This window comes from Tenrec ecaudatus, chromosome 1 (assembly GCF_050624435.1).
Source record: "Tenrec ecaudatus isolate mTenEca1 chromosome 1, mTenEca1.hap1, whole genome shotgun sequence".
In the NCBI taxonomy this organism is placed as follows: domain Eukaryota; kingdom Metazoa; phylum Chordata; class Mammalia; order Afrosoricida; family Tenrecidae; genus Tenrec; species Tenrec ecaudatus.
This window is the reverse complement of record NC_134530.1, coordinates 309,132,565-309,145,213: the sequence shown is the minus strand read 5'-3', so window position 1 is coordinate 309,145,213 and position 12,649 is coordinate 309,132,565. Positions and strand designations below refer to the sequence as shown.

Genomic DNA, 12,649 nt, shown 5'->3' with positions numbered 1-12,649 from the left:
CTGTGGATTACTCAGCGTTGCCCAGTGGCAGCCAAAGGGGCATGACCTCAGGGTATCTTTATGACAGCGCCTTCCGGTCCTTGGGGTGAGTGACCGAACCTGACACGAGGCTGCGGGAGAAAGGGCTTCCTGGAATCCTTCTCTGTACCACAGCTGTGTGAGAAGGCCTGGGGAAGGGACACTTCCTGTCAGAATGAGTGGTCAGAGCCAAAGTCCAGGCTGGCGTGGTTGTGACTGATTTGCAGGGATGGAAGGGGCCTGGGACTGGGCATTGGGCACACCCCTCTGCCTTCCGGGCTCGCCTACCTCCTCTCCCCAGGCCGGTCTTCCCTCCTACCCACAACCTCCCCGGTTGGTTTCACTTTTGTTCAAACCACAGATGGGCAAAGGCAGCACTAACTGTTGCTAAATCTCATTCCACTGAGCCAACAACCCTCGCTGCTGTTTGCTCAGAAAAGCAGGTTCTGGGACTTGGCTGCTCAGGGAATGGAGCTGAGGACAATGTGAGGTGTGTCACGGGTGTAAATGCGCTCCAGAGACCGGTCACACCGCGATCCTGTAAGGACAAGGTAGCACTGCTCCTGTGGTTCCAACACCGTGACTCGACATGAGTAGACAGCCTCATCTCTCTCCCCTGCATCGGTTGGCTGGAGGTTTCAAACTTGACCTTGTGGTCCCCCGTCGAACACGTAACCCACCAGACCACCAGAGCTCCTCTGCAAAAAAATAAAAATGAAATGAAAAAGAATATAAAGTGGCTCATTGATCATTTTTCTATGGATGGACATGATATGTTGAAATGGTAGTATTTTAAATACACTGGCCTAAGCAAAACATATCATGAATTGGAATCTCACCTGTCTCTTTCACTTTTAGAAATTACAGCTACTTGAACATCATAATCAGCCTATGTGGTTCTCCTGCTGTTTCGATTGGCTAGCACTGCTCTAGAGACGCGCCATTCTCTCTACCGCCCACCTTCCTGCTTTGTGACCTTGGGTCACACTGAGCCTCAGCCTCCTCATTCATGAAATGGAAATTGTAACAGCACTTGCAATATAAAGGAGGGATAGGTGGAGTAATAGGAGTACACTGTGCAGTTCACCATCATCATTCATGCACACTCTTACGACTTTTCTTTCTCCTTCACCCAGGCCACCTTTCAGCCTCTTATACGGGTTGAGGGTGGTCGATCCATTGAGGCATCACCCCTGACATTGCCTTGCCAGTCACACTCAGGCAAAACAACCTTATCTGGGCACCCACACTGACAGGACAGCCCTGGACTGACTGATACCCCAATCTCTGTGGGGACAGCTGGTCTCACTGCAGGGAGGCTGGGTGGCATCACTATGCTGTGACCTAACCACTTTCCTCTCCATTGCCCCCCTCCCCCCAATAAAAAACGATCTTTCAGCAGCAGGTGGCTAAGATAGCACCACTTCCCTGCGACTGGGGCCAGTAGGCACCAGCCCCCGGACACAGCTCCTGAGAGTAATTGAAACCATCTTCTTCCCCACCCTCCTCTGCCAGTCCTCCATCTTCTGGGGTTGATTCTTTCCCTGTGCCAGAGAGGGACCAACCCGGGGCCGCAGGCAGAGATGTGAGCTGGAACTTCACCCATGCGGGTGGCTTTGTGGGTGGCCAGGACTGTGTCTGTGATCTTGGAGGTGCCAGTGCGCATTTGAGATGTGCCTCTGTCTGACCTCGTGTGCAGGGAGCTGTGGGGAGTCGGTCTCCATCCTGTCCCCCACCCCGGCCCTCCTTGCTCAGCCAAGCAGAGGGGGCAACTGTGAGGATCTTGAGGCCTGACTCAGGCCAGCAGCACCGACATGGCAGCTGCCGCCTCTGTGTCCAGCCTGGCTGATGAGGTTAACTGCCCCATCTGCCAGGGCACCCTGAGGGAGCCGGTCACCATCGACTGCGGCCACAACTTCTGCCACAGTTGCCTAACCCGCTACTGTGAGATCCCAGGCCGGGATCCCGAGGAGGCCCCCACCTGCCCGCTCTGCAAGGAGCCCTTCCGTCCGGGGACCTTCAGGCCCAACTGGCAGCTGGCCAGCGTTGTGGACAACATCAAACACCTCCAGCTGGTGTCCCCACCGGCCTCAACGGAGGGTGACGCCTGCCAGGAGCACGGTGAGAAGGTGTACTTCTTCTGCGAGGACGATGAAGTGCAGTTGTGTGCGGTGTGCCGCGAGGACCCCGAGCACCGCGCTCACACTGTGCGCTTCCTGGAGGACGCAGCGCAGCCGTACAGGGTAGGAAGGAGGGGGGCTTGCGGGTTCCAGACTGGGTCCTGGGAGATTGGTCTGGACCAAGAGGATCAGGGAAGAATAATTGATTCCTGGGCCGCCCGGAAGCTCATTTTTTTACTCTCTGTTTATATGATCATCAGGCAGCAGGCCCAGGCATAGCAGGCAGCGTGATGGGGGTTGTGTTTCTGAGTTTGTTCCATGTAGTTGACTTGTGGCTAACCCATAATGGGCGCTCAGTAAGTCTGTAGGAGCCCACAGTTTCCTGCAAAGAGTTAAGGGTGGGATTGTTAAAAGGAAGCCGTCCAGAGGCTTCTTAGAAGAAACCCTGATGAACTGAAAACTCCGTGGGGCGCACGGTCCTACTCTGAGACACGGTGTTGTCATGAGTTCGAATCCACACCATGGCAACTGGTTTGGTTATTCTCTAAGAATTGTTGAATGCATGAATGAACCCAACGTGAATGTATATATCTGTTTTGTCATGTATGGGACAGACGTGTGGAGGATGTCTGGGTTTATGTTGAGGGAGTGATTACATGAATGATGTAGATTTTTGCATTCATGCTTGCAGGTACTGTGTGTGTGTGTGTGTGTGTGTGAGAAACTAAGTGCTTGTGTTCATGTATAAATTAGTGCACAGATGTAAGTTGTATAAAACATGTGGTGTGTAGTTTTATGATTGAACAAGTACGTTCTGTTTTTATTTGTGTGTTGTGTTTTAGTACAAGTGGGCATGTGTGTGTGTGTGTGTTCATTTGCAATTGAAATGTCTAGCTGTATTTCCAAAGAGTGTGTCTATAGATGCACGCACACACACACACGTTATCTCATATATTTTGGGCATGTTATCAGAAGAGACTAGTCCCTGGAGAAGGACATGATGCTCGGTAAAGCAAATGGGCAGCAGAAAAGCAAAAGATACACAATGAGATGGACTGACACGGTACCTGCAGCGATGGGTTCACACAGAGCAATGCTTGTAAGAATGGTGCGGGACTGGGCTTAGTGTTGTTCAGTTGTAATAGGGTCCCTATCCGTCAGAATGGACTCCATGGTCCCTAATAACAACAACACTATCTGGAGTCATATGTTCCTGATCCTAGAGCAAATTATTTTTAATTGACTCTTAATATGATTCAAGTTTCTTTGCTGTAGAGTCATACAGATGAAAGATTCCACCCAGGGAAGAAGTTTATTTGGACCTGTTATTTTCAGGACTAGGGAAAAACTTACGATATTTTCATAGGTGGTTCTAGCCTAGGTTCCTAAAGGCAAACAAACTAACAGAAACACTAGGGTGTCTAACATGGAGGAAACAAAGCTAAGATAGGAAAAGTGAGTCATGGCTTCTGATGGCACATGGTAAAGAGGAAAGGCCCTGGTCAAAATTCTTAAAGGACCAAGTAAGGGAGACGAAACTGCGAGAGGGCATATGATCAGGGATGACTAAGGCCCAGGCGCTGTCAGCTAAGAGAGTGACTCCTTTTCCTTGGGCCATTTTCTTCCTGGAGCCAGGGCGTGCAATGAGGTGACACCCTTTAACAACCCATTTTTCCATCTTAAATAGGTTACACGACTTTCTTAACTCTTTTATACTGCTTCTCCCCAGGAACAAATACAAAAATGTCTTGAGTGTCTAAGGAAAGAGAGAGAGGAGATTCAAGGGATCCAGTTCAGAGAAAACCAAAGAATACAAGTGCTCCTGGTAGGTTACCTAAGGCATGACGGCTTCCCTAGACCCCTTCCCTTCCTCAGGGTCCACTGCCTCCCTGGAACTGAGGCCAAAGAGCTTCTAGGGCTTTGAATCATTCTGCTTGAATCCAAGCTCTGGTACGAACTAGGTGTGTAACTTGAAGCAAGTCGTGTAACTCCAGTTTACTTATTTGTAAAGTGGAGGTGAAAAATAATCCCCGCCTCACTGAATGGCTCTAGGAATTCAGTGAGAATACGTCAGTCAGCAAGGACAGCTCTGCACATGGAGTGTGTCCTCTGCCCCCATCTCCTCCACTCTGCCCACTTTACAAGTTCTAGAAGCTGGTGTAGAGGGAATTCCCAGCATCTTGAGTCTCAGAAATGGAATGGCCGAAGAAAGGAAACCAGTCAACAGTCCCAAATCCATCTGGAGGCCAGGGGAGGGCTCTCATTTTACACGGACCCCTAGAGGATGTTGACCCAGTCGGATGGGAGGAACGAGTGAATCAGGAAAATGGAGAGGGAGGTGAACGAAGATGAATAACTTCTTCCTGGGGTCTGGCTCCCCCCTTCCCTCCTCAGACGCGGGTGGCTACCAAGAGAGAGAAAGTGGTTTCTGAGTTTGCACATCTGAGCCAGTTCCTGGAGGACCAACAGCGCATCCTCTTAGCGCAGTTGGAGAGGCTGGATGGGGACATTGTGGAACAACAGGAAGAATTTGAGGGTCTGGTCAGTGGGGAGATCTGTCGGTTCAGCGCTCTGATTGCCGAGCTGGAGGAGAAGAATGGGAGGCCAGCGAGAGAGCTCCTGACGGTGAGACTTGACCACCTCCTCCTGCACCTCCCCTTGTTCCATTCTGACCTTGACCTTTTCAACAGGCCCTTCCTAAGCCATGTCCCCTCTGCTCAACCATCACTCATTCTAAATGAAGCTGGGTCACAGGGTCATGGGTCTTGCTTCCCTCAAGACTTTCCAGGGTACTTTCCTCTCTTCTCTGTCTCTCCAACCCAACCCCTATCAAATAAGGAGGGTGACTTCCTCACACGCCTCACAGGGACACCGGGGCAATGCTGCAGTGATGTGACAGCGAACGTCACGCTTGGAAAAGTGCCCAGTGCTGTGCACACCTACGTCACGAGCTGTTTGGAAGGCAAATGACTCTCTCCAACCTCAGTGTGTCTCCAGCAGGAAGGTCTCTGGAGACCTAATTTCACTCGTTCCCATGGGACAAGGAATCGGTATCAGGTTCCCAAGCAGAAATTGAGTCACGATGCGGATGGAGCACTTTAGATGGAAACATGAGCACTTTGGCTAGCAGGTGCCAGTTACAGAGTCCCAGCACCGTCCAGGGCTATAAAATCAAGGGGCCAGTTCTGTGATCTGTAGGAAGCCCTGGAAATCCTAGAATGGACAACTCTGTGGGTGTGGCATCCTTGCCCTGTCCAGGCCTAGGAAGGTGGTATTTTGTCTTTTCTCGTTATAAAGCAAGTACAAGGATGGGCACTAATTCCCTGCTCGATCTCTCTCCCCTCCCTCCCCTCCACTAGGATATCAGAAGCACTCTAATAAGGTAAGTGATACAGGTCCTCTCTTCTCTCTTCACACACACACACACACACACGTGCGCCATGTGCCTACCTAATGCCGTGCAAACATCAAACATAGCATTGTCGCATTGAGACACGAATTCAGATGTAAGCGCTCACTCACTTAAGTGCGTTCTCATGTACAGCCACACTCCTCACCGAGCACCCCAGAATGGGCAGTGGGGTCCACGCTAGAGAAAGTGTGGCTGCTGTGGGAATTGGCACACCTGTACCCAGGCAGAAGGTGACAACCAGCCAAGTCTGGCAGCTGAGTTACCCCAGGTCCCTTTTTGCCCCAAGGAGTCTGACCCACCAGACAAGGAAACAGTTGTGACTCAATGGTGTGCCTGTGTGTGCTTTACGCCCCCCCCCACCCCCCAATCTGTGCCCCTTAGATGTGAAACCAGAAAGTGCCGGAAACCAGAGGCTGTGTCCCCCGAATTGGGCCAGAGGATTCGGGACTTCCCCCAGCAGGCCCTTCCTCTGCAGAGGGAGATGAAGACATTTTTGGGTAAGAGAACCTCAGGCTTCCAGAGGTAGGCATGAAACCCGCCTCACTCAGATTGGGTGTGGCTTCAGTACACTGCTGCCGAATGGCACTGTGGGAGCTCTGCCAAGGCTTGCTCCCTCTCTGGGCTTTGGCTTCCTTATTTGAAGATTTGAAGTAAATAAATAAAATCTGCCTCGTCGTGACCCTTGAGATTCTGAGACCATACATGCTTAGGAGAGCAGACAGCCTCATCTTTCTCCCACAGAGATTTGAACCACCAACTCTGCTAACAGCCCAAGGCTAACGCACAGGGCACCAGGGCTCCTTGAAAGAGGAAGGGGTGGCTTTCAAAGGAGGCTCCCAGCATCTTCTCCATTCCCTGGGAAGTGCTTACAAGAGCACCTTCTCTGCCCCAGCCAGGCATCCTGACTATGAAATGCTTGTGTTTTAACTGGTGTTCAACTGTAGCACCACTGGTCTAGGGGACTCAGACTTCAGTTCTCTCTGCCCTTCCCTGCTCTTCATCTCATCACGGAATGTCCCGTGATTTTGTGAGACTAATGAAATCTCATCTTGTTTTATTTCCTCTTTATAGAAAAACTCAGCTTCGAGTTGGACTATGAACCAGGTAAGCAGCTTACAGCTGGCTGGGAGGGAGTGATGAGTCCAATATTGACAGAGAGATAATTTTACAGAGTTCTTCGCTGGACACTGGAATAGTCACGTGTGTGATATATATCTATATCTATATATAGATATATATCCTTGTATGGCTCTCAGGAGACCCAGGAAGAAAAGACAGGCACATATGCAAGCCACATACCTGGCATGAGGCTGACATTCTGAACCCGAATGTGTTGACAAAGATTACAGTAGGATGAGATATTGTCTTAATGGGCGAGAGAAACTTGGACCTAGGTTGTGAATCACATTCTTGACACTGCTGGGAACCCCTGATCTTTCCCAGACATGGTTTCATCGATGTTAGGAGACATGCAGCCTGGGCGTGGGGAGGGCATGGAAAGAATGGGCTCTATTGAGCACTGCTGTGGGTCCTGGAGCTGTTGAAAGGGTCCTCTAATCTGTAGATCTATCTAAACTTATGCATTTTTCTTAATTTGGGGATGCTAAAGGTCGCATGAGGTAAGATATGCTGAAGTTTTGGGTGTTCAAAAGTGATCCTCCAATTCTGATGGTTTTAGAATTGCTTAGGTAGAATGGGTAACATGTGGGCATGCCAGAGGGGCTTGCTGGGAGAGAAGATTGTGTGTAAACAGGCCATAAGGGTCTCTAGAAGGCAAGAGATGAGGAATTAGAAAGTTTGGACTGAACAGAGAATGTCCACAGCCTCTGTGATCTTCAAGGGAAGGATGTGGGATGTCTGTCTGGGGAAGAGATATCAGCAGGCTCCTGCATCTTTGGCAGGTGATCAGACCTGAGGCGAGCGGAATTTCCTTCCATAAGACCACGCAGATTCAAGTGAGGGCCTGAATAACTGAGCTGTCAGCATCCCCTAAACAAGCTTTGTCAGGGTCTATCATGTACACACGTCGCCTGGAGGTCCTGCTAAAACAAAGACTCTGACCCAGTGGGTCTGGAGCTAAGATCCAGCATTTCTAACATGCCACCGTGTGATGCCCAGGCTCTTGACCAGCATGGGCACGACTCCTGTTCTTGGTAATCATGGCACTAGCAAGTGTGTGCGAGGGGAGTTTGTGGGTGTACTCTGCATGTTATATCATACCTGTTCACTTCTGCGTCCCTCTGATTTTCTCCACAGCTCACATTTCCCTAGACCCCCAGACGTCCCACCCTAAGCTCCTCTTGTCTGAGGACCACCAGCGGGCTCGGTTCTCCTACAAGTGGCAGAACTCACCAGACAGCCCCCAGCGTTTTGATCGGGCCACCTGCGTTCTGGCCCAAGGAGGCTTCACATCAGGGAGACACACGTGGGTGGTGACTGTGGACTTGACCCATGGGGGCAGCTGCACTGTGGGTGTGGTGAGCGAGGACGTGCAGCGGAAGGGGGAGCTGCGAATGCGGCCAGAAGAGGGAGTGTGGGCGGTGAGGCTGGCATGGGGCTTTGTCTCCGCTCTGAGTTCCTTCCCCACACGGCTGGCCCTGGAGGAGCAGCCCCGGCAGGTGCGGGTGTCTCTGGACTACGAGGTGGGCTGGGTGAGCTTCTCCAATGCTGCCACTGATACGCCCATCTACACCTTCACAGCCTCCTTCACAAAGAAGCTCTGTCCTTTCTTTGGGCTCTGGGGCCGAGGATCCAACGTCTCCCTGAGCTCCTGAGAGGCTGCTGTGATCTTCCTCTAAGTCCAAGACCTAAAGAGAGTTCTGTTTGAACTTGACCCCTGACTGGGTTCCCTGGAAGATGTGTGATAGACCATAACCTCGTTAAATGGTAAAATGGAACAAAGTGACATAATCTTCAAGTCAATGTTGAAACCCTTCTCCCAATGGCCACGGAATGGTCAGGGGAAGCAGTTCTCCTTGCCATCACTCCCAGACACAGAAGTAGCTGTGTGGAGGAAAAACATGCTGGATGTGAAGCCAAAAGACCTGGGTTCAAGATCCAGCCTTGTGATCGATCTGTTGCACAATCTTAAACAGGAGCCTCCTCTTCACCTTGGTGTCTTCCAATATATTGGGGTTCATTTTCTCAAACCCTCAGGAAACATGTACATGTTCCACTTAGGGACCAAACAATTCCATAGCCACCGGTGATACATAAGCAAAAGCAAGCCAGGACCTGTCTCTGAAGGAGTTCACCAGAAGAGACCATGGGTCATTCCCATGGCATTAAAGAGAAGAGAGCTCCTTGATGTGATGATGTGTGGCTACTTGACACCCTTCTTGATACTGCTGTCCCCCTCCTAGAGAGGTCCTGATGGAGGGTCTTGTGGGGAGGAGGGCAAGAAGAGACCTGGCCATTACTATGACCCACGGGCTGGTTTTCACTGACCTACCACCCCCACCTACATCTTCAGGATAGTCCTCCTCTTTATCTCTTGATAAGTATCCCTCATCAAGTAAGGGAGATGGCAGAAAGGAGTGAGCCATAGAGAGATGAGTCCTGGAAGCAGACACGGCACCCTCTGACACGTCCCAGGGAAGAGATTTGCAGGGGGGTGAGCAGAAGGGTTAGTTGGATGACCCGTGGCTCTTTAGTTCCAGGAACTGGATCAGGTAATGCCATCTGGGACCCCTGTTTCATCCCCTATATAAACAGAGATTCAAAGCAGAGCTGGAATTTAACTGAAAAGTGGGTTGTATTTTTGTTTATTCTTATTGACTTTAGCTGCGTCTGTGAAAATGACGCATGGGTGCTAAGGAAAATGCATCTGAAGACCCTCTGCTGAGGGTCTTTGAGGATCAACTCTGATCAAGGAGCTAGCTGGTTCTCATATATGCAAATATAAAACCCAGAATTAATGATCATCAGTATTGTCATGGCTACGATCATTTGTTTTGGTAGCGATCATGATTTGTGTGCACATTACATGTCAAGTTAAGCCTTCCACATGCCTGTGTCATCAAAACTTGGTAACTAGGACCCCATTAGCATCCTGGTTCTTAAAGGTGACAAAGCTGAGGAGCAGTGAGTTCTGTTAGTTGCTAATCCAAGGATTTTGATCCACATTTTACATGTTCTTATATCTGCTAAGTGTCTGCTGAAGGATTTAACAGATTGTAAGCATTTAAACAGGCAGTTCCATCTTCTTATTCCACTTCCTTAAGAAACCCTGGTGGCAGTCTTTGTGATCACGTGGTTCCGAAGGGATCAGATTTCAGGCATCAAAGAAGGAAAAAACATATCATTGCGTGCTTGCCTTCCCAATACAATCACTGAGGGCAAATGGAGGCATAAGCAAGTGTAGTGAAGAAAGCTGATGGTGCCTGGTTATCAAAAGATATAACATCTGGGGTCTTAAAGGCTTGAGGGTAAACAAGCGGTCATTTAGCACAGAAGCATCAAAGCCCACATGGAAGAAGCACACCAGCCTGTGTGATCATGAGTTGTCAAAGGGATCGGGTATCAAGCACCAAGGAACAAAAATCACATCATTGTGAAAACAAAATCACATCATTGTGAATGAGGGGGAGTGCAGAGTGGGGCCCCAAAGGCCATTTCTGGATAACTGAACATCCCCTTACAGAAGCATCTCATGGAGATGAGCTGGTCAGGGGGGCAGCGTAGCAACAATGAAACATACAACCTTCCTTTCGTTCTTTTTTTTTTCTCCCACTGATGACAATTTATTAAATGTTGTCAGCACACAGAGCAACATTCATTAAAGCAGAACTGTGCCCCCTTAGAAGTGGACAATGATTATGTAGCCATTCTCTGGGAAACAGTGTGTACTAAATCATGTTTTTGTAGTTTGCTTGCCTTCTTCTTGTGCCATTCAATTTCTTCATGGAGACGCTCAATCTCCCTCTTAGAATAAACTATCTCCTGGTGTTTCTTCAAGGCGGCCAGCTGTTCTCTAGCCTGTGCTCTGAAGAATCTCTCCTCTGCGGCCACCTCTCTCCTTCCGAAGGCCCTGCTGGCTTCGCGGACAGCGCCCGCGCCGAGTCGGTGTGATTCCACTGGTCCGAGCTGAAGCCTTGGGCTTGCATAGCCCTCAGTCCCCAAATGCTCAGCCGAACTCACGCCGCCAACGTAGCGACTGCCATCTCTTTTCCTCTAGTTCTTAAATGCTTCTTTCCCCCACCTATCATGATCCCAACTCCACCTTACAAATCCAGCTTGACTGGAGGATGTACACTGGTACAGATGGGAACTGGAAACACAGGGAATCCAGGACAGATGATCCCTTCAGAACCAGTGGTGAGAGTGGCGATACCGGGAGGGTGGAGGGAGGGGTAGAAAGGAGGAACCGGTTACAAGGATCTACATATTACCTCCTCCCTGGAGGATGGACAACAGAACAGTGGGTGAAGGGAGATGTTGGACAGTATAAGATATGACAAAATAGTGATGACTTGTAAATTATCAAGGGTTCGTGAGAAAGGGGGGAATGGGGAGGGAGAGGAAAACAATGAGGAGCTGATACCAGGGGCTTGAGTGGAAGGCAGATGTTTTGAGAATGATGAGAACAACAAATGTGCAAATGTGCTTGACACAATGGATGGATGTATGGATAGGCGTTGTCCGAGCCCCCAATGAAATGATGGGGGAAAAAAGAACAAGTAATATGACAGTCCCAGGTTATTGGTACCAATTTCCTGCCATTTTAAATGGGAAAACTGAGGCTTAGAAAGGCTACGTCAGATGCTCCAAGTCTCAGAAGTCTAAAGTGTCAGAATTGGGGCTTTACCTCAATCCTGGATGATGGGCTTTTACTAGGGGTTAGGTTTTATTCTTTTGCTTGCTCATTGACTAACCTTGCATTGGATAGGTCAACATGGGCTCAAAGGTATTAGTTAACTGGCTGTAAATTAATGACTTCCTTTTGTAAACATTGAAGATCTAGAGAGGCACACAAGCATTTAATTCATTTGATGGGACACCAGCTATGCCTTGCGTGTGTGCTAGATGCTGGAGACACAAAGATAGGGTACGTTCCTTGGTTATCCAAAGAAATAAGACACTTGTGTGAATAGTGTATAGGTTATTAGTTACTCGTTGCTGTATGAAGAATGCCGCACATTTCACAGCTCAAAACAATACACATGGTCAGTCTTTATGGGTTAGAAGTCTGAGCATGTCTTAGCTGGGTCTTCTGCTTATGGTCTTAGAAGACTGCAAACAAGGAGTTGGCTGGTCTAGGTTCTCATTTTGGGTCTCCGAGGGAGAAAAAAACAAGATGTTAGAGGCTGTTTGAGCTCCTAGAAGCTGCCTTGATGTCCTTGATACATAACCAAATACTTAATCAAGCCAGCAGAGAGAGTAAGCAGGGCAGCAGAATGGAGTCATTTCACATAACACTCTCTTAGAGAGGACGTCCCGCTCCTTTTGCCATACAACATAGCATAACCAGGGAAATGACACTATTTTGACTGCATTTTAAATGGGGCCCCTGAGTGGTACAATGATTAAACTCTCGGCTATGAGTTGAAATGTGGGCAGTTTAGACCCACCCAGAGGTGCCTTCAAGCATAGGCCTGCCGACCTGCTTTTGAAAAGATAAATCCTTGAAACACAAAGGAGTGTAGTTCCCAGTGAGGTCCCCATGAGTCCAAATGAACTCAATGACAGCCAACTGCAGGCAAGAGAGGTGAGGTATGGGCCCCACCTGTGTGATCAGAGAAACAAATGCAGTGACGCTCATCGATGTTTACGAAAGAACTTTATAACAAGAAATAATTATATATCGATAAAACATCCCAGCGCAGTTCAACTCAAGTCCACAAGTTCCTCTTCAGACGCATGCAGCCACGTGCAATCATGCACAATGTAGGAATTGCACGAGCCGATGGGTGCAAAGTCTTGTGGATCCAATGGCGGCCACTCTGGAAGCAATCAAGGTCAGCCAGCAGAAAGATGAAGACAGAGAAAGAGAGAGAGGTTTCCCAGGACCCTCCTTATGAGGAGGCCACCCCCACCAGGAGGCACCATCAGACGGTGACCTGATTGACAGGTTGAATAGCACCCCTACACTATTACATAT

At 49.3% G+C, this 12,649-nt stretch overlaps 1 protein-coding gene and 1 pseudogene across 1 annotated transcript; one reads left to right on the top strand and one right to left on the bottom strand.

Annotated features, from left to right (window-relative positions):
• The first annotated feature begins 1,832 nt into the window (after positions 1-1,832).
• On the top strand, positions 1,833-8,324 carry TRIM10 (tripartite motif containing 10). Its single transcript, XM_075532786.1, has 7 exons — positions 1,833-2,261; positions 3,868-3,963; positions 4,533-4,763; positions 5,498-5,520; positions 5,932-6,047; positions 6,622-6,654; positions 7,807-8,324. Exons 1-7 carry the CDS (start codon positions 1,833-1,835, stop codon positions 8,322-8,324), a joined length of 1,446 nt encoding a protein of 481 aa, XP_075388901.1.
• Positions 8,325-10,365: 2,041 nt separating this feature from the next.
• Positions 10,366-10,712, bottom strand: LOC142441786 (ATPase inhibitor, mitochondrial pseudogene; annotated as a pseudogene).
• Positions 10,713-12,649: the final 1,937 nt, after the last annotated feature.